General features: G+C 42.1%; 1 protein-coding gene across 1 annotated transcript in view; it reads left to right on the forward strand.

Annotated features, from left to right (window-relative positions):
* The window catches only part of LOC125897583 (exostosin-1), a 68,287-nt gene extending 54,342 nt beyond the window's left edge, over positions 1–13,945 (forward strand). Inside the window, exons 7-9 of the mRNA XM_049590981.1 lie at positions 2,374–2,534; positions 3,455–3,626; positions 13,142–13,945. Coding sequence (XP_049446938.1) covers positions 2,374–2,534; positions 3,455–3,626; positions 13,142–13,327 — 519 coding nt within the window. The 3' untranslated portion in view covers positions 13,328–13,945. The remainder of the gene's footprint in view (positions 1–2,373; positions 2,535–3,454; positions 3,627–13,141) is intronic.
* The last annotated feature ends 7,298 nt before the right edge of the window (positions 13,946–21,243 follow it).

Raw genomic sequence — 21,243 nt, forward strand, 5'->3', positions numbered from 1 at the left:
GAGAGCAGCTTGCCTCCTCGATTAAGCTGTAATGTTAGCTAGCTCAGTGATGCTAGGTGAATTAGCAGCACTAAAATTAACTTTTTCAATGGAACACAGGTCCGGACTGCAGAGAAGTCAGTCTAGTACCTGCACTCTTTTACTTCAAAGCCAAGCTATTGTAACACATGAAGAATGTGGCTTGGCATTGTCTTGCTGGAATAAGCAGGGACATCCTTAAAAAAGACGTTGTCTGGATGGCAGCATATGATGCCCCAAAACCTGTATGTACCTTTCAGCATTCATGGTGCATTCACAGATGTGTAAGTTACGCATGACTTGAAATGTGGACTCATCAGACCACAGCACACTTTTCCACTTTGTGTCAGTTCATCTCAGACGAGCTCAGGTCCAGAGAAGTCGGCAGCGTTTCTGGATGTTGTTGATATGTGGCTTTCAGGTCTTAACTTGCATTTGTAGGTGCAGCAACGAACTGTGTTTACCAATAATGGTTTTTCAAAGTGTTCCTCCACCCATGTATTAATATCCTTTCTATAATCATGTTGGTTTTTCATGCAGTGTTGCCAGAGGGGTCAAAGGTCAAGGCAGTCCCCTTGCACATTACATGCAGAGATTTCTATGGATTTCCTGAATCTTTTGATTTCCTTAGGCAGACTCATAAACAGTTTCTTTGCTAAAGCCATTCACACTCTCAATCAGCATACAAAATAAAGAGTCATAGTGCCCTCTTAAAAAAAACATCCGTGCAATAACTACTGTAGACTGGGCAGTTTGTCAACTCTCGCCCTTAATATTTGACTCAGGCACTTTTATAGCTGCCTCTTTTATATTGTGAGCAATGTGGTTTTTGCAGTGTGCTTAATGTTTTTAATTTTGAATGCAATGTGTGCCTTTTTTAACTCTCATACACCAACGAGGAGTAGTGCTCCTAATTTTTCCTTCACAATACAGTGACAATAAAGGCTTCCTTTCTATTTTATTCTATGGAATTATGGACTGTAGATGGTGACCATTCTTGCTTGTGAACAGCTGAGCCCTTGGAGGATGTCCCTTTCATACACAGTAATGATACTTGCTCTGATATTTAATCTGTTTACCTATGGAATGTCCTAAACAGGTGTTTATTTGAGCATTACACAAGTTTCTCAGTCTTTTGTTGCTCTTGTCCCAACTTTTTGGGAATGTGTTGCAGCATCAAATTCAGAATAAGTGAATATTTATGATATATTTATATGAACATTAAATATTTTGTCTTCGCACTGTATTCAATTGAATACACAGTGTTATAACTTGTATTGGAGTTGTAATCTAAAGTAGTGGTTCCCAACCGGCAGGTCGCGGTCCAAAAGTGGGATGTGGGTCTATTCTGAATGGACAGCAAGTGGCTCGCGAATGTTTCCACTTTGTAAAAAATACACTTTATTTTGAAGTACGGCACAGAGCTTTTATTTTGAAGTGCTGTTTCTTGTTGTAGAGTGAGTGACTAAAGGACAGCTACTCGAGAGAGACAGCAAACAGTCTCAATGACATGGCCAAAAACAAGTATGACGCTGAATGTATTAAACTGTGTGGACCTTGAACTAATGACTAAGGAGTAATCTGGACCCCGTGGCTGGACCAGCTGGGAATCAATGCTCTAAAATATCCTTATTGATTACAAGTCAACACTTCCTGCAGTTCCTTCACAGTAAAAGCCAAAATGTGCATTTTCATTGGAAGCTTTTTATACTGAATTGTTGTCTGTTAGCTTCTTTTGTTCTTCAGCATCCCTGTTTTTGTGGGTGAAACAATGTTTAAAGATTGCACAAATAACAGTTAACTTCACTTGTTGAAACCAAAGGATATTGGTAGAAATTTGAGGTCAGGTCTGTTCAGGTTCAGAGGAAGAATCAAAATTATGACCCTAAAATGTTTCAGGTGAATCTGTTGTGATGCAGATACTGAAATGACAGTGATTTAATGGGAAACTTTTCAGGTGGGAGGGAGAGTGTTCACAATGCTGAAATGCCATTTGAAACGTTATTTGTTTGGTTGTGAAGAGGCAGAGAGGCTGTTGTTTTAATGATCTCCTCCGCAGGCTAAATGTCAGTTGATAGCTATTCTGAATAAGTTGTTTATTTCTGTTTACCTCATCTACATGCTGCTTAAAGTCTGAAGGATTTTCTTCGTATTTTGAATAAGCTGTATCACCTCTAAATATTACTTTATGCTTCTTTCTCTCTCTCACCTTTTCTCTTCCTACTCCTATCTCTTTTCTTCCCTCTTTTCTCCATCTTTTGTCTTTATTTTTTCCCATTATATCATGCTTTTTATTATCCATTGGCCTCATCTTCTTTTCTCTGCTGCCTTTTTCTTTACTTTCTGCTCCCACAGGTGGATTTTGCCTTCATTGTATGGCAAAGCTTCCCGGAGCGTATTGTTGGTTATCCAGCGAGGAGCCACTACTGGGATAGCTCCAGATCCCGCTGGGGCTACACCTCCAAATGGACCAACGACTACTCCATGGTCCTCACGGGCGCAGCTTTCTACCACAGGTACAAAAGCCACATGATCTCCCGATGATCAGTGAAGCTTTGAAGTTGCTTTTTAATTTTTTACACAGGTGGCAGGGGGAGCTTGCCTAGGGCGCCAAATGTGCTTGATCCTGCACTGAAAACAACCATTTAAAGGCATGTAGTGGACAGTACAGGATAATGACAATGTGATATGAGAATGCTTTTGTCATGCTACTCAGCACTGTCGTCCATTTGCCGTGTGTTGCAGTTGTTCTGCATCACCCATTTGGTGGGATCTGTTCCAACTTTACAGAAATACTTATTCTCCTTAAGATATAAGCCACGTTAAAAGTCATCTCTCACTGTCATGTTGTATTTTTTTTTTTTAGTGGAGTAATAGAAAAGGGAAATGGGATAATACAATTTTTGTCCACCTCTTTGTTCATCTCATAAAATGATTGTCAAAAACACAAAGCTGGAGCCGAAAGAAAACAAAAAGGTAAACTAAAGTATTAAACAGAGCGGTAAATTGAACCGAGAGCAGCGTCGCTCTCTGAACGGATTTGAAGCATCTTTTCAAGCAGATAAACAGCTCTCTTATTGTTCTATTGTTAGGACGTGCAATGCGACTCTTTAGTCCTTTTGTTATTTAAAATCGCAAATGCCAATGCAATTCAGGAAAAATGAGTCAGAGTATGAAAAGGAAAGGTGGAAATATGCATGTGTGTGTGTGTGTGTGTGTGTGTGTGTGTGTGTAGGTAGGTGTGTTTGTGTGAGCGGGGGGGACAGTAGACCTTGGCAGGGAGGTAGCACAGCTGACAGTGATCTAGTGCTCCCATGCTGCTGAGAGTGCAACACAGCAACCAAGCAGAATAAAGGTGCAGCATTTAATCAAAGAAATAAATACACAGTTAACCTCGTCTGTCTTTCTTACTTTATGTGTGTGTGTGTGTTCTCAGATACTACCACTACCTGTTCACCCACTACGTAAATGCCAACCTGTTGACCATGGTGGACCGCATGGCTAATTGCGAAGACATCCTGATGAACTTCTTGGTTTCGGCTGTTACCAAGCAGCCGCCGATCAAAGTCACGCAGAAGAAGCAGTACAAGGAAACCATGATGAGCCAGGTAGAGTGTTATACCATTAGCTTTACACACAGATCGGCATGTGGTCGTTCTCATAGCTAAGACTGGTTATTGCAGTCGTTATGCATTTTCAAACATACAAACAAAATGGAGACGCCTTTTGTCAAAGCATTGCTCCATAGCACTGAAGTGATCAAAACATCCACTGGGTACCTTTTAAGAGTGCTTAATGGGGATTTAGATAAGTTTTAGAGTGAGTAGTTTAATTCTCTGACTCCTTTTTTATAAACAGAAAAGAAGATGAAAGTGAACATCCTCATGTTGAATGACTGAAGCTTCGGGCTACATGTGGCCCTGACCTTCTCTTTGGGAAATCCATATGTCCGTGTGTGTGTGTGTGTGTGTGTGTGTGTGTGTGTGTGTGTGTGTGTATTTTGTGTGGCCAGCCCTACGTCAGGTTCTGATTGATGGCCTGACCACAGGCAGGACGATGACTCGGCAGTATGGACTCAGTGATTAATGTCTTAATTGTGAAGGCAGCACGACAAACCTAGATTTACTCCCTCCTCCCGTCGCTCTCTTTCTTTCTTCCCCTCCTTTTTGAGTGTCTCTCTCTTCCTGCCACCCCCCTCTCCCTCACTTTTGATTTGTTTCTTTGCTTGAAGCAAAGTGGAGAAATCTTTTCGGGAACTTGAACCACCGTGTTTGACGAAGCAACAGAAGTCATGACTGATATCTTTTGGCAGATTTTGTATCATTTATCCATTCATTTTTTATTCCAAGAGGAGAGATGTTTCATTCAAGGTGCCATTTCTCTGACACAATTTCTTGTAGTTTCATTATTCTACCTGACCCTCGATTCCCCCGGCTGCCACCCCCCTGCAGTACACAGGATGAATCTGCTCCAACTCCACGCCCCCATGCCACAGCTTATCAAAGAGGTCTGCTGCCCTCCGCTGCCCCTTCTCCAGCTCATCTCCCAGCAGCCACTTGGGGGCCCACCCCTCCCTCCCTGTTGTCCATCTCAGATAACCAACTGAGGACACAGAGCAGCAGGACACGATAGGACATCTTAGCAGCAATGCAGGGAGCTTGAAATGTTCCAGCTACTGACAGAGGACAACGCACAACAACTGCATAGTTCCAATAGCTGTACCAAATAATCTAATATCCCTGTGACCGACTGCAGCTGGAACTTACTGGCATTTTTGTGTCTCCTTTTGAACTTTTCATAAAGCCATTTCAGACTGAGGGACAGGCTCTTGAGAATGCAGGTGAATCCCCTGATTAATAATAATAATAATACATTATACGTATATAGCACGTATAAAAATTGAGGAGAAGAAACTGTTAGTGATGGTAAGCAGCATTGAACAGGTGAGTCTTCAGTGATTTTTTGAATATGAGAGAGAGGGGGAGTCTCAGATGGGTTTGGGGAGTGAGTTTCAGAGGGTGGGAGAAGCGATGGAGAAGGCCCTGTCCCCCCAGGATTTGTGCTTGGTCCGGGTGGGGTGGATCAGGAGGTTGGCATCGGCAAAGCAGAGTGTGCGGGTGAGAGAGTGATGATGGAGGAGCTCAGACAGGTAGGGTGGGGCCTGGTTATTCAGGGCTTTGTATGTTAGGAGGAAGATTTTGATGTGGATTCTCTGGAGGATGGGAAGCCAGTGGAGTTTATGGAGAACAGGGGTGATGTGGTCACGGGGCAGAGTTCTGGATATACTGGAGCTTATTCAGGGTTTTTGAAGATGAGCCATAGAGTAGACTGTTGCAGTAGTCCAGACGGGAGGTGATGAAGGCATGGATGAGGGTTTCTGCAGCTGAGGAGGAAAAGGTTGGACGGAGGCAGGCGATGTTCTTGAGGTAAAAGAAGGCTATTTTGGTTATGTGTTTAATGTGCTGGTCAAAGAAGAGGGATTGATTGAGAATGACGCCAAGATTTTGGATTTGAGGGGAGGTGGATACTGTGGAGCCGTCAATGTTGAGGGTGAAGTTATGGGTAGATTTGGTGAGTGTTTTTGGTCCAATAATGATAATTTCAGATTTGATGCAGTTTAACTGGAGGAAGTTGGTTTGAAGCCATGATTTTATTTAATTTATGCAGTTTGTCAGGGTTGAGTGGGTGGCAGTGGAGATTGTCTTGGTGGAGAAGACAAGCTGGATGTCATCGGTAAAGCAGTGGAACTGGAGACCATGATGGCGGATTATGTGACCAAGGGGGAACAGGTACAGGATGAAGAGGAGGGGACCAAGGGCAGAACCTTGGGGAACACCTTGGGGGAGGGGAGCAGTGGGGGATTTGCAGTTATTGATGGAGATGAACTGAAGTCTGTCAGAGAGATATGATGTGAACTAGTTGAGAGCAGTGCCAGTGATGTTAAAGACCATTTCAAGTCGGGTGAGAAGGATGGAGTGATTGATGGTGTCGAAGGTGTGATTGAGTGTTCACACTGTATGCAAAGTGAGTATTGAGATTACATGCAAAGGCAATGCAAACATTCAAATAGTCGCAGATCCATGACATGAAGACAAGAGGTTCAAATTTTTTTTAACTTGCCCGATAAATTCGGGTGAAGCTGTCACAAAAGCCTATCAGGAATGAGAACTAGTTTAGATTTTCCTGACAACATCAAGAATCTGGAGATTGCATGCCATCTTGGGTCAAACTGGCCCAGAGCATGGGGCCTCTGTGTTTGCCGTTTTCACATTATTTGATTCCAGCTATCAGTTTTGTTGTACTGCAAACCAAGTTAGCCATCAGCTGCCTTCCCCAATTAGTTAGCGCAACCTTTAGCTCAGATTTTAGGGTCAAATATTTGTCTGTTGCGAAATACACTCCAGTGGCTGTATTCAGGCATGTAATGCAATGCAATGCAAATAATTGCTTCGTGTCCAGTGTGAACACACCATTAGACCAGAAGGAGAACTACACTCACTGGCAGATGTATTAGGTGCACCAGTCCAGTTTCACAAAGCTGCCATGCTCCCGTCTTTTGGTTTGTTGTGCTAGGTTAAACATTTGAAGCTAAATGTCAGTAACAGGAAGCAGCTGCTGGTGGTAAACATCTCACCAAGGACTCTCTATCCTCGTGTTTCTACAACACATTCTCAGTCTGATGGTGTAACATATTGCTGCTTGGTCATGGACTTTCCATGTCGACATATATCATGCAAAGTAGCCTTGATGTGTCTGTTGTTGACGTTCTGGGACACCGTGTCAAGTTCTGCCTGTTACATGCATCGTGTCTTTTTAAAATACACGTCTGTTTTCACAGGAAATGTACAGTTTCAAAACTAACATACTACATTAGTACAATACTGCGAAATTTTTTTTCCTTCAGCAACAAATGTAAATGGTTACATTGAGCCAACACATGCACGTGGTTAGGTTTAAAAAACTTTGACTTCTCGCTCCCTGGACTTACGTTGTTGTCCAATCCCATTTCTCCCAGACACCGTCGGGCGCCGCCAGTGTGTAACAGCTGCAAATCATGCCAATATGAAAGGGTGGCTTTTTTCGTCGGTGTCTGACATGGAGGTCACTGCCCAAGTGCTGGCATTCGACGACTTTGGAATGATACCAGATTGCTTTCTAATAAAGAAGGTGACATGACTAAGCTGCTGAAAATAAGGAACTGCATGAGCCTCTAAAACAAGTACACAGTTTGTGATCAGCTGCAAGAGTTTTAACTCTGCAGAGCTCCCAGGTAAAGTGTACCAGGTAATATTTTCCATGCCTGTAGTAGCAGAGTGAGTTACACCAAATAATATGTGAAAGACATATCATTGTATGTTTTCCACCAGCACTTTCTGTGCTGCTGTGTGCTGAAGTGTCAACAACTACTCAGGAGAATCCCACAGAGTGAAACAGCTGGCCAGGTCGTCCAGCTCTGTCAGTATGATGAACCTGGATTCTCTGGAGGAGCAGCCGGTGAAAACAAATAGCGGGAGAAACAGTATGTGTTACTATGAGCTACACCTCCTGCCACGTCATGACAAGCTGTCCACGATAAGAAGTGGCTTCACCAGCATGGAGTCGCTCCTATACGACCCCAAACCGTCAAAATTCCCTGTTTTTCCCCACAGTGCTGGGAAACAAGTCAGAATGCAGCTGCTGTATTTCTTATATGTTCATGTGCAGTATGTCATCATGTTATTCTATGGGATAAAGTCAATTTAAGAGGCTGTTTTACAGTAGGTTTGTTGCTACACTGGAAATTATTCTTTTTAGTAAGACAAATAAAGCATGTTAGTTAGTTATTCAATCATTTTGACCATAGGTGTCTCACCTTGTAGCCAAGGAGACACACACCTCTAAAAACCAACCACAGAGAAGAAAAGAAAGTTGGGTCCAGATGCATCAAGCTGGACATGACCCCCCTCCTGGCTTGTGATGTATGAAACTCAAAAGTCTGAAGTGAAACCCACCAACAACCTCCCATTTAATCACAAAAGCAAAGTCAACGAAAACAGCCCGAAGTAACCAAGTAAGGAAGGACATCAAGTCTCAAATGTACAGAGGAGTCAGACTACCATTGCTCGTACCTCTGCTCAGTAACACCTACACATGAGGCTCCACTTGCTCCCTTGCTTTTTAAGCTTATTGTGAATAAAACATGATAAATGGACTGCAATTATACAGCATTTTTCAACCTGGGTAGGACAAAGCACTTTGCAAAGCTTCACCCACACACACTTACATATGGAAGGCCAGGAACCTGCCATGAGAGGCAGTTTGGGGTTCAGTGGTTCGGACAGGAGGAGCCAAGGATCACACCACACACTCTACAATTAGTGGACAAAGTAAAAAGTTTCTCAGATGGAGGTCAACTTTTGTGATCTTGCAAATTTTGATCGTTGACCACCAGTGTTGGGTAAGGGTTACTTTAAAAATAATCAAAGTACATTACTGCGTTACTTTCTAAAAAAGTAATTAGTTACTTTACTGCGTTACTCCCCGAGTAAAGTAACTCAATTACTTTAAAAGTACTTCCAACGTTACTCCCTGAGAAAAGTAACTCAAGCACTTTTAAAGTACTTTTGAGTATTCTACATTTCCTATTGGGCAATGGACCACAGGGCACTAAGCCTACATTTTTTTGTCTCCAAAATTAAAGTTATGGACCACTTGCCCTTCACTGAGATCCAATTCTCCCATCACAGCCGTCACTTTGACCAGTAGAAACACAGAACGATCTGCCGTAGACAACTGTATGACAACAACACCCCAGGGTTTTTAATATTTCCTCTAGGGATGTTACCACACAGAGTAAAAGGGGAAATGATGGTGTGAAACAGCAGAGGCACTTTGTCAACCCGCTGAGTTAACCTTACTGTCATTAGCATCAAGCTAGCAAACAATGGTACATCCTCACGGTCGGACATAAAGTAATAACATTAACAAATAGTGGTGGGGCTTTTACTCACCACAACTGCAGAGGCTCCCAGCTTCATTTGAGACAGACTACATTATAGACGGTCCGTTATTTATTAATCCCTCTGTGTGTTTATATATTTACTTTTTATCCACTCCTGTTGTCTTTGTAAAGTTAACATATCGCACCGTCATTTCAAACTCAACACTTGTTTCAAATTAAAAGCCCCTTATAACTTCGGCTGAGAGAATCCCTCCATTTTCTAAATAGACATTTATTCTGAAACATTTGTCAGAACTTCCTGTGGAAGATACAGTAGCTTGACAGTTTACATATGGCGCTTCAAATGTAGCTCCTGCCATCTGCTGACGCTTTTAGGCGACTACAACAACATGTCAGCTGGCACATGAACAGACACAGTGACTCAAATAATAGTAAAAGTAATAAAACAGGACAAGAATAACCCGATGACATCACACACACCGTGAAAGACGACTGAAGATAATTGGTGAGTACCCGCGTGTAGCGTGTACCAGGCATAATGCAAGTCCTGAGTCTGAAATATGTCTGTCAGCGAGTCCTACTCCACCTATTTAGACTCCACCATAGACAATGGCAGCATTTCTCCAACCACGTAGCGAGCCACAAGCTCCTTGGCTTCTTTCAGACTGATAAGTTTAATGTCATCTCCGTTATTAGAACCAAACGACAGCCGTTGCTGTTTCGGAGCTGAAGGACCAGCGTTCTAAAAGTAACGGAAGTAACTGATGTCTTGTTTGAAAATGTACACTAAACAAAAATATAAACGCAACACTTTTCTTTTTGCTCCCATTTTTCATAAGCTGAACTCAAAGATCTAAAACATTTTCTATACACACAAAAGACCATTTCCCTCAAATATTGTTCACAAATCTGTCTAAATCTGTGTTAGTGAGCATTTCTCCTTTTCCTAGATAATCCATCCCACCTCACAGGTGTGGCATATCAAGATGCTGATTAGACAGCGTGATTATTGCACAGGTGTGCCTTAGGCTGGCCACAATAAAAGGTCACTCTGAAATGTGCAGTTTTATCACACAGCACAATGCCACAGATGTCGCAAGTTTTGAGGGAGCGTGCAATTGGCATGCTGACTGCAGAAATGTCCACCAGAGCTGTTGCCTGTGAATTGAATGTTCATTTCTCTACCATAAGCCGTCTCCAAAGGTGTTTCAGACAATTTGGCAGTACATCCAACCGGCCTCACAACCACAGACCACGTGTAACCACACCAGCCCAGGACCTCCACATCCAGCATGTTCACCTCCAAGATCGTCTGAGACAGCCGGCCGGACAGCTGCTGCAACAATCGGTTTGCATAACCAAAGAATTTCTGCACAAACTGTCAGAAACCGTCTCAGGGAAGCTCTTCTGCATGCTCGTCATCCTCATCGGGGTCTCGACCTGACTGCAGTTTGTCGTCATTACTGACTTGAGTGGGCAAATGCTCACATTCGATGGTGTCTGGCACGTTGGAGAGGTGTTCTCTTCACGGATGAATCCCGGTTTTCACTGTTCAGGGCAGGTGGCAGACAGCGTGTGTGGCGTCATGTGGGTGAGCGGTTTGCTGATGTCAACGTTGTGGATTGAGTGGCCCATGGTGGCGGTGGGGTTATGGTATGGGCAGACGTATGTTATGGACAACAAACACAGGTGCATTTTATTGAAGGCATTTTGAATGCACAGAGATACCATGATGAGATCCTGAGGCCCATTGTTGTGCCATTCATCCACGACCATCACCTCATGTTGCAGCATGATAATGCACGGCCCCATGTTGCAAGGATCTGTACACAATTCCTGGAAGCTGAAAACATCCCAGTTCTTGCATGGCCAGCATACTCACCAGACATGTCACCCATTGAGCATGTTTGGGATGCTCTGGATCGGCGTATATGACAGCGTGTTCCAGTTCCTGCCAATATCCAGCAACTTTGCACAGCCATTGAAGTGGAGTGGACCAACATCAAGGTTGAAATTTCAGTTTTCAGTTTTCAGTTCAGCACCGCGGACCGTCGGACTAACGGGATGTCAGACCAATGGGCTGTCGGACCAATGACATGGACCCCTTATGAGTTACACCATCCATGTTTATTTCATCTCCTCTGTCAGAGTATAAAATGATAAGAGACAGTTTGAAGACAGTTACACGAGTGGATGGTGCAAATTAGTGTTTTGAGCAAGTTTATTAACTCGGACAGCTTCTTTTTTTTCCAATTATCAGTACGTTATTGAATGAAATTATGTACAATTAAGCAAACAAAATGCCAGGGGCGATTTAACAGCCCAGTGCAGGGCAAATAGACAGAAACTCAGCTAAAATGTCTCAGCTGCTGCAAAATGGAAGAAGCTATCCACTTACTAGTCATGTTGCTTCATCACTAGGCAGTAATTATGATATATAAAAGGGGGAGGGGACACATCCACACCAGTATTCAGGTATGCACAAAATGCCTCCCAAAATTATTGCCAAAGTTATTTAGGAAAAAATAAAATTGCTACTACGAGCCACCACGCATCGGCATTCGAAATAAGCATTTGCAACTTTAGGTTAATCATAAAAATAAACTAAACAAATTGTCATAATTGTTGCTTCCAGTTCTAGTCTTACAGTGTACTGCAGTTTTGTGTGTGGTTTGTCCAAGTGGTGTTGCCATACCCCAGCAGAAGCCGTTGGTTGACTGCTGTGGGTAGGCTCAATCAATGTCAAACATTACACTGTCTGTCTTTTTCTATATTACTCTACTACTTTTAAATGCATAAAAAAGTGAAAAGCTAGAATTAGTGTTATGTGGGCTATGTCACTTTCAACTGTTTTAGTTTTTGTTTCCTCCGTGGGGTGGCTGGACTCAGCCTTAGAGATAGGGTAAGGAGCTCGGACATCTGGGGGGAGTTCAGAGTAGAGCCGCCGCTCCTTCGCATAGAAAGGGGTCAGTTGAGGTGGTTTGGGCATCTAATCAGGATGCCTCCTGTTAGAGGTGTTTTGGGCACGTCCCACTGGTAGGAGGCTGGGGCAGACCCAGAACACACTGGAGGGATTACATGTCTTATCTGGCCTGTGAGCACCTTAGGGTCCCCCAGGAGGAGCTGGAAAGCGTTGCCGGAGAGAGGGACGTGTGGAGTGTTTTGCTCAGCCTGCTGCCGGCTTCAGATAAAGCGGTGAAAAATTGATGGATGAATGGATGGATGGATGGATGGATGGATGGATGGATGGATGGATAGTATATCATAAAAATGTCATAGTGTGGTCACTTTGTATGTGTGGCTTCACTTCATATGCTGGAACCCTAGAATGGCACTCAGTCATAAAAACATTGAAAACCACTGATCCAAGATTTTTGTTTCAAAATGTAAAAAAAAAAAAAAAAAAATACCCTTAAGCTGTTAATTTTCTGAATTTTTTTCCTGTTGGGAAATTCCTCCCAGACCCACCTCAGGAGTTGGGTCACAAAAGATTTAGATTAAAAATGGTCCCCCACAGTGTTAAAAACATGATTATGGCCCTACGTCATATGCTTTGCCTCCTCTGTCAGATTATAACCTGCTCTACAAAAGAGAAGTGGTTAACAGGCAGTTATCAGACAGAAGCTAATGGTACGAAGGTATCTTTTAATTTAACTGCATAAACTTATTGTTTTATTAGCAACAGAGCAAACGAGCTTACTAATTGACAATTAGCAAGTTTGTTTGCTCCAACTGCTTTTACCCTCTTCAGTAATTATTAAATGAAACAATCCAGAGAGCAGAAGGTCAAGGATGGATTTAACAGCCAAGCAAAGAGAAAATAATGGTGGATAGTATCTTCAGGTTGGCTAGTGTGTTAGCCATTAACTCCCCATCTACATTACTTCACCTTGTAACCTTGTGAGTAATCACTACATTGCTAATCTTCTCAAATCAAAGAGGTGCAGATTATTTTTGCTGAGTCACTTTTCTTTCAATTTTTATTTTTCTTGTGCTGTACTGCAAACAAAGCTGGGTTTTACACACTATATTAGGACATAATCAGTTAAAATACTATAATGTTTGTTTTTCAGCATTCTCTTAATATTATTATTATTATTATTACATGCTACAGAGCTTTGTTGGTTGACATACATTAATCCTCTCCCTCTTTGTTTTCCATCTCTGTTTCTCTAAACCAAGGGCTCCAAATCGTCTCGGTGGGCCGACCCAGACCACTTCGCCCAGCGACAGACCTGCATGAATGCCTTCAGTCACTGGCTGGGTTTCATGCCCCTGGTGCACTCCCAGATGAGGCTGGACCCTGTGTTGTTCAGGGACCAGGTTTCCATCCTGAGGAAGAAATACAGGGACATTGAGAGGCTGTGAGTGCACAAGGATGCACACCAAATCATTGTGTGTGTTCGAGATGCCGTGACAGGAATACACACACTGAATGTGAACATTTGTGAGGCTATAAAGGAAAACTCCCACATGGACACCAGAGATAAAAAAAAAAAAAATAAAATCGTGAGGTATGCATACGGCATATAACTGCGTATTTCTATGAAGAATAAAAAGAAAAACACAATTCTGTGTGTGCGGTTGATAACAGCGAGTGACTGTGCATATCCGCCATATACTTAAATAAGAATGCATGGATACACATGCAACAAAGACCTGGACACATTCAAGACTGTCCTGACCACAGACATACAGTATGTGTTGCATGGTTTGAACAAGACAACTGTACAAGGACCTGAAAACATAATGTGTTGGAATTAAAAAAGAAGACCTAAGAGCTATGTTTACTGTGGAGGTCCGAGTGTTGAGGAAGAGTATACAGTATAATGGACAAAGGTAAAGGGATTTATGGGCTATAGATTGTATTCATAAGGTCAAAGGACACACTCTGTGGGGTTATGTATGTAAAGTATAGACACATTGTGGACAAAAGGGACACACTAGCTTCTGGGTCATGCCACGTTACAGCTGCTACTCCAAAACACCCAGAGACAATGGCGATATGCCTCTTGTACACTATTGTAGATTTTCAGCAGCAGTTCCTGTCTGTATGAAGCAAATAAAAAATACAATAAAGAGATGTTATGTTATGAGACATGAGGTCAGGTCTCAACAGCATTTCTTGCTTCCTTCCTTCTGTCCTTTGCTTGTTATCTTTTCTTTCTTTTTTTTTTTTTTTGGCCATGATCTATTCTGCCTTTGGGGTTTTTTGTTGTCGCTGACTGTTCTGCCCTCTCTATGCATGTAGGTGCACACTAAGCAGCTAGCCAAACACATTTCCAATGAAGGTTGAAGATAGGAGCTAGCTTTTGAAGGAAGAAGTTGTGAAACTGTAAAAAAAAAAAAAGTATAAGACAATAAATTCAGTGATAAAAGTTATAAAAACAAGAGGACAATACCACTGACAGAAGATAGACCAATTGCAGTGGTATTAGCACAGTGAAAAGGAAACTGGATTTTTCTTGACAAAAGGTAACATAGTTCCACCAGTCATCTATCAACATCATATCCCATAAAAAGTACAGTTATTGATTGAGTAAATATACACACAAGTAAAACTGAGAAGATATAGTCAAAAACATTAACAGTAAAAATGTTATATTTGGAACACATTTGCCTCGGACAGCTAGTATGACAGCTAGCTTGTTTGGCAGTGAACTAATCACAGAATTAAGTTAAGAGTTAAGAAATTACAAAATAACAGTCGTAAAAAACCTATAATAAAAACAGTACCTAGAGATAATGTTCAACATGAGCATCTGGAAAGTAGACAAAATGTTACACTGGGCACCTTTCATCCTCCATACATGCCATCTCCTTAGCCCATTTAGTAATTTTCCATTCACCTTGTTACCACACCCACCTGCCAGCCTATCACCTGTCCACTCAATTACTGCTCCTGCCTGTCCTCCACACCTACCTCATCAGGCTTATGCCACTCACATGCGGATGATTGCCCCCTGTCAGTATAAAGACGCCCACTTCACAGACACTCCTTGCCAGCCTGTTCTTCACCTCATGCACTGACTCTCCAGCGTTTGTTTTTGGACTGCTTCCTCTGTATCGACCCTGCCCGTCTCTGACTCACCTGCTTCGTCTGATCCCCGGTAATCCACTCTGCCTTCCGTCTTCTGTCTGTTTGCCTGTTTCCTGTGGCCTTCTGGAAAGAACGTCACCCAACTTTCCAAACTGACTTTACCAGCCCAGTCACCTGTGATCTTCTGAGTTGTGCATTGCTTCGTAGTGTGGCAGTACGCCTCACCTTTGAGTGTGCACTGCAGATTCCACATTACATCGCTGCTGTCAAGCTCTCCTCTGTCCATGGCCGGCTTAGCATCAGAGAGACTGCGTTCTCATCGCACGCTTTTGAACTGTCTCCTGTGTGTAGGCACCCAGCCAATGCCAGCAACTCACCTGTGTGCTGTAGTATGTAGTATGTACACTGTAGTATTTGAACATTAACTCTCTGTTGCTTCAGCTCAGCTCCTTGTTTCTGGTAAGTATTGTGTGGGATGCTTGCAGGCTATCTTGTTTTACAAAGTGGAGATGGTGGTAGTAGCTACAACAATATCTATAAGCTACCCATGACAGTATTGTGAGTATGAATTATAAGGAAGGACATACTCACCCACCTTTTCAGTGGTAACTCTGTGATCACAGTTTTGTTTACATGACAGAACTGTGTTTAATATTTAATGGATTCGGTGTGGATGGAAAGCATCCGATGTAATACAATGCAGCATGATCTAAAGTGTCTGTGAACTAAAACGCACGCTGAAGTGCCCTCCTGGGAGCCAAAACGCGCGCTAAAGTGCCCTCCTGGGAACTAAAACGCGTGCTAAAGTGCCCTCCTGGGAGCCAAAAAGCACACTAAACTGCCCTCTTGGCTGGTTAAAACATGATAAACTGCCCTCTTGGGTGGTAAACACGTGTGCTAAAGTGCCCTCCTGGTTGGCAAAACACACTAAACTGCCTTCTTGGCTGGTTAAAACATGATAAACTGCCCTCTTGGCTGTTTAAAACATGATAAACTGCCCTCTTGGGTGGTAAAAACATTACTGTTGCAATGTCTTTTATGTTGGGGCCTTTTTTGATCTATACTGAGCCAGAACTATATCTCACAGAACCAGTTTGGATTATCTGGTGCTAATATGGTGTTAAAATGCACTAGAATACAGGAAATGGCATCTGCTTAATTGAAAATTTTGTGTGTGTGTTCTTCACAGTCCAATGTTGAATCTACACAGTTCTCGTGGATACTGATCCTAACTACAAACTAACTTGAATAGTCTGTCTAGCTAGTCTGTTGTAAGGCTATATAATGTGCCATTTGTATAACATATAAACATGTCTAAAGTGCCCTCGAAAACACACAGAACTTAGTGCCCTCTTCAGTGGCGACAACGCGCTGTATGTGCCCTTTTTTTTCTTTTTGCCCCTGCCCTTCAAAAAGTCTGTGCATGCCACTGATTATGGGGATTTGCAGGGCGTTTACCTATGCTACTTAGATTCAACTGGCATGCGCTTGCAACTTACAAGGACAATGGGATTCTTCATTATAAGAACACGGGTGCAAACAATTCTGCAATTAAGGATGAATCTGACACAGACAAGAAAAACATGTCACATAAGCATTCCTATTGGCGGTGCAAATGTGGCGCAACCAGTAGGAGTCGCTAATGCAGAGAAACGGTCACAATCCCTCACTGGCTTCTCACCCAGGACATTGGCATTGGAACAAACAGTGAAGCTGAAGTTCTGCTGTGAGGAATTGAATCTTTGAAATGACAGGTGCAAGTTTTGTTCTATTTTTGGTTACATAAGATGCTTCTTTGTTTTCTTTTCACCTTTTTAATTTCACATGACAAGAATATGTAGCAGACATGTGAGGGGAAATGGTGTTATTCCCCTCACAGGAAGGATGTGATTTATTTTGTGATGCTATCCTGAGCTCAGTGTCGAATAAGTCCTCACTTGTGCTGCACAGCCTTAAAAACAACCTCCAACTAAGCAGTCTGTTTAGACAGAATGATCCTTTTTTAAGAGGAAGTGGAACAATTGCTTAACTTCTCTTGTCCAGTTTTATTTTCTACATCTTGTGACAAATAAACATAAATATGGTCAGAGTACATCAAAGTTGAGGCTGGAAGAGCATGTAGTTCAGCCAAGCTTACCGTGATAAATAAAGTTACCAATGGCATCAATTTCAGACAGTAATGAGTAGATTTCATAAGCATGCTCTAGATTACACACATACACACAGCCACAACCGTTTCATGTACAGTATGGAGGGTTGTTCCCATGACAATAAAGGAGCCAATCAACTGTCTTTCCCTCAACCCATCTGTCACTCTTCATTTGTCTTTCCCTTCATCTATCTTTCATTGATTTTTTCCCTCTCACCTTTCATCTCCTCCCTCCTCTCAGACACAATAATTATAATCACCTGATCTTATTCTCCAGTTTTCCCTGTACGCCGTTCCTTCATCTAACCTCCCACTTTTCTTTTCAGGTTGTTCCCTCTCTCACAACCAATAACCAGGATCTCTTCATCATCTGAAGGTTATCCCAGTTTTTCCTCTTTTGATGTGACATGTGTCTTCAAACTAAGATCTCAGCAGAATTAACAGAACAATGAAGGGCTGCATCCCTTTCAGGTAACATCTTGGCATAATGTAAATAATGGCATCAAAACAGCAAATGCTACACTGGCATACTGTGTTTTCTAAAAAAGTTGCATGATATATTATTAATAAATAATGCCTTGTCTCTCATAATTAAAAGTTTAAGCCACCACAGCTTGAGGAAGAATTCAGATGTACTGTAATGGCCCAGTTATATACGGACAGGAAAGGAGCCTTCTGCCTGTACTCGTTCATTTCATACGTATTTGTGCAAGTTTTCTGAAAGCTTAGGGATACGGATCTTGGGGGAAGTGTAGTTCTGTGTGCTAGATACCCCAACAGAGGGGGGACCAAAAATGGGAATGGTTAGGAACGGTTCCTTTGGTACCATCCACAACTTTCGCAGTGCAGATGGAAAAAGAGCGTTCTGAACTGAACCATAACATACCATGCCTGGTGGAAACACGGCTTATTACAACCTCCTCCACCATTGCCATGTTTGTTATTATCAAAAACTTTTGACTCTGCCCTCTAGTGCCTCTAGTGGATGTATCTATGTCAACATAAAGGACACATGGAAGTATGTGGGCAGTGACAGTCACAATGTTTGAAATGAGCATATATATTTTCATATGCAAAGGGAGTATAAGTAAGCTTTAACTGTGCATGCTGTGTTTTGCAACAGGTTTTAATTTGATATATACCTTTTTCATACATAACTCTAAATAACTTTTTCTTTAACTTTTTTGCACTCTTAAAGATGTGACTATATTTGCTTATTCCAGATAAAGTCTCATTCTAGTTATTTCAGTACCAATTAATGTCTTATCATCATCTCAAGGTAGCCCTGGAATGAATAGTCAATTAATGGATTAGTTGACTGACATGAAATCAATTGACAGCCATTTTGAACTTTTTTGTGTTTTGTGTGGTTGCAAATTGACCATATTTGAGATATTTGAGCTTACACTAAGCAGAAACAAACAATTGTTGATGTGTCACCTTGGGCTCTGAAAAGATGTATTTTCTAACTGTTTTATGACATTTGACAAGGAAACAAAAAGTTGACAGATGGATCTCTGCCAGGTCAAATGCCCCAATTCTTGTATTTATCCCCCTATTTGCATCCACTGCAAAACAAACCGAACCAAAAACAATCTCCTTGGTGGAGGAAAAAAGCAATAGCTGTAGGCATAATTTCAAATACCTGTCAATACATTTCAATATATTTGGTCTGTCAGTCACTGTATTATAATTCTAAATCATCTCTAAAGTTATATTTACTTTACCTTGAACACAATCCTATTGCCAAAGCAGGTGACTGTCTACCAACTTGTTTGTAGAAATTACAATCTTGAGATGGTTAAAATGTCTGTCTGGTCACTAACTTCATGTTCAAACAGCTCGTACTGACAGTCAGCTCACTGAATATCTACCATCGAGATTTAACAGTTGCCTGTCAAAAAATAAAGTGATACCATTTGTAGACTGGATTTCATTCAAATGTGTCAGTGTATGAGGCCAGAATGGGCCATTTTCCAGTAAAAGTGAACTATTTTCCAAACACAATCATTCCCTCTTTTCTCGTTGTGCGCTCTCCTTTTCTCCGGTCTGGCAAACCACCAGAGCCAACAGATGATTTAGTGTGAGCTACGATGGCTTTCATTTCAGTTTGCTTTAGGGAATTCTCCTTTTGCTCTTATGATGCATTATGATGGTCCCTGCAGCCTGTAAAACTCTGTGTGTGCGTGTGTGCGTGTGTGTGTGTGTGTGTGTGTGTGTGTGTGATATTGTCATATGTATAACAATGGTGTTTAAGACTTAAGAGTACTCCTGAGACCAGTAGTAACACCACGATAGCTGTGGGAAACGTGTTACTGATGAATATTTAATGAGCCTCTGTGCATAAATCATCACCAAATAGTTCGTCTGTGTCTTTGCTTGTTTGATGGCTCTGCTGGCAGTTAGGCAATAAAATGCATCTACAACTTAGTACAGACAGGTATTCCTGTGTGGGTTAGTTCTAATGTTATTTATGTGGTTTTTTAGAAAAGGCACATAAATAACTTTGCAGAAAACGCTAGGTTCTTGAAAGGTGTCATTGGTCTCTCAGCCCTTTAGAGGACAATGAGGTTCCAATGTAAATGTATTTAAGAATGGTGCTATAGAAAACCTAAACCTCCTCCAACCCACATCACCAAATACAACCTTTTTTTTCCTAGCCCTAATATGACCCATGGGAGCATTTCCTCTATCGGTTAGGTTGGGTTTAGGAAAACAGTCATGGTTGGGCGTTAAGTCCTTGACATGACCTTAAGTATGTAATGTGATGTTACATATGTAACTAACTTCAAATAACTCAGTGCAGACTATAGGTTTCACTCAGGACACAAACCCCTGGTCTCAAAGGTCAAAGTCCTGTTCCTACTCACTAGTACGACCTACAGGAGCATTTCCTATATTAGTGCCCCTATTGGTTGGGTTTGGTTTAGGGAAAGAATCATGGTTGGGTGTCATCGCGTTACATACTAAACATGATGACATGATGTGTCGATTTGACATTAAGTATGTAACGTGATGCTATGTTGGATCTGAAATAACAACTCTGGTTTCACAAGGAACATGAAACCCACGCTCTTGGGTCTTAAGGCCAAAACTATTATTTCAACGTGCACCCCCACACCAGTGGCAGCTGGATGCGCAGCAGTGCTCCTGGATGCGCCGCTCCATGACACTTCACACTACTGTCTTACTTCCAGCCTTGCCGTCCCTGGAGTTGAATTCATTTTTACCCCACTCACTCTCTACTTGTACATACCGGCTCCCATCGCAGCTCTTTTTCTCTGCTCATACGGCAGGTCGACTCCTCTCCTCACCATTGACGTATAAAGATAATTCTGTTGCTGTAGCTGTGTCTTATAATGTAACAAAGAATGGATGAGGAGAGATTCATTGTTGGTTGAGGAATATCCTGGGTTAAACAACCCACAATCCCCACATTATAAAGACCATGGCCAAAAAGATATTGCCTGGTGAGTCATAGCTCTGGAGATCAGCTCTTCATGTAAGAAATCAACTTTAATTAGTGGGTGTCCACGCATGATTTTAAGCTAATGCAGAGGTGGAAGAAGTACAGATCTTTCAGCAAAAACAGTAATAACTTTGTGTGGTCATCTGTTAGTCAGCCATGCTGCGCAGCACTTGTGTGTTTTCAGCTTAAGCCTTGTGTTTGTTGACCTGTCCATCCACTTGACTTCTTCCCCACATGGACTTTGTCGCTTTTTATACTACATCACTTTACTTCCTCCTTTGCTCCCGTCATAATTACTGCAGCCAGTAGGGGTGACTATTAGAGAATTGATTCATATAACCATTTTCTGGGCAGCACGATGCAGTGGTTAGCACTGTTGCCTCACAGCAAGAGGGTTTTTGGTTCGATCCTGCAGGCTAATTTGGACCGTTTTGTGTGGAGTTTTCTCCCCGTGGAGAACTTTGGGTACTCCGGCTTCCTCCTATGGTCTGAAGATATGCAGGTTAATTGATGACTTTAAATTTGTCGTAGGTCTGAATGTGACTGTGAATGGATGTCTATCTCTATGTGTGAGCCCTGTGATAGTCTGGAGACTTGTCCAGGTGTACCCCATCTCTCAAACAGTC

Source organism: Epinephelus fuscoguttatus, linkage group LG11 (assembly GCF_011397635.1).
Source record: "Epinephelus fuscoguttatus linkage group LG11, E.fuscoguttatus.final_Chr_v1".
Lineage (NCBI taxonomy): Eukaryota > Metazoa > Chordata > Actinopteri > Perciformes > Serranidae > Epinephelus > Epinephelus fuscoguttatus.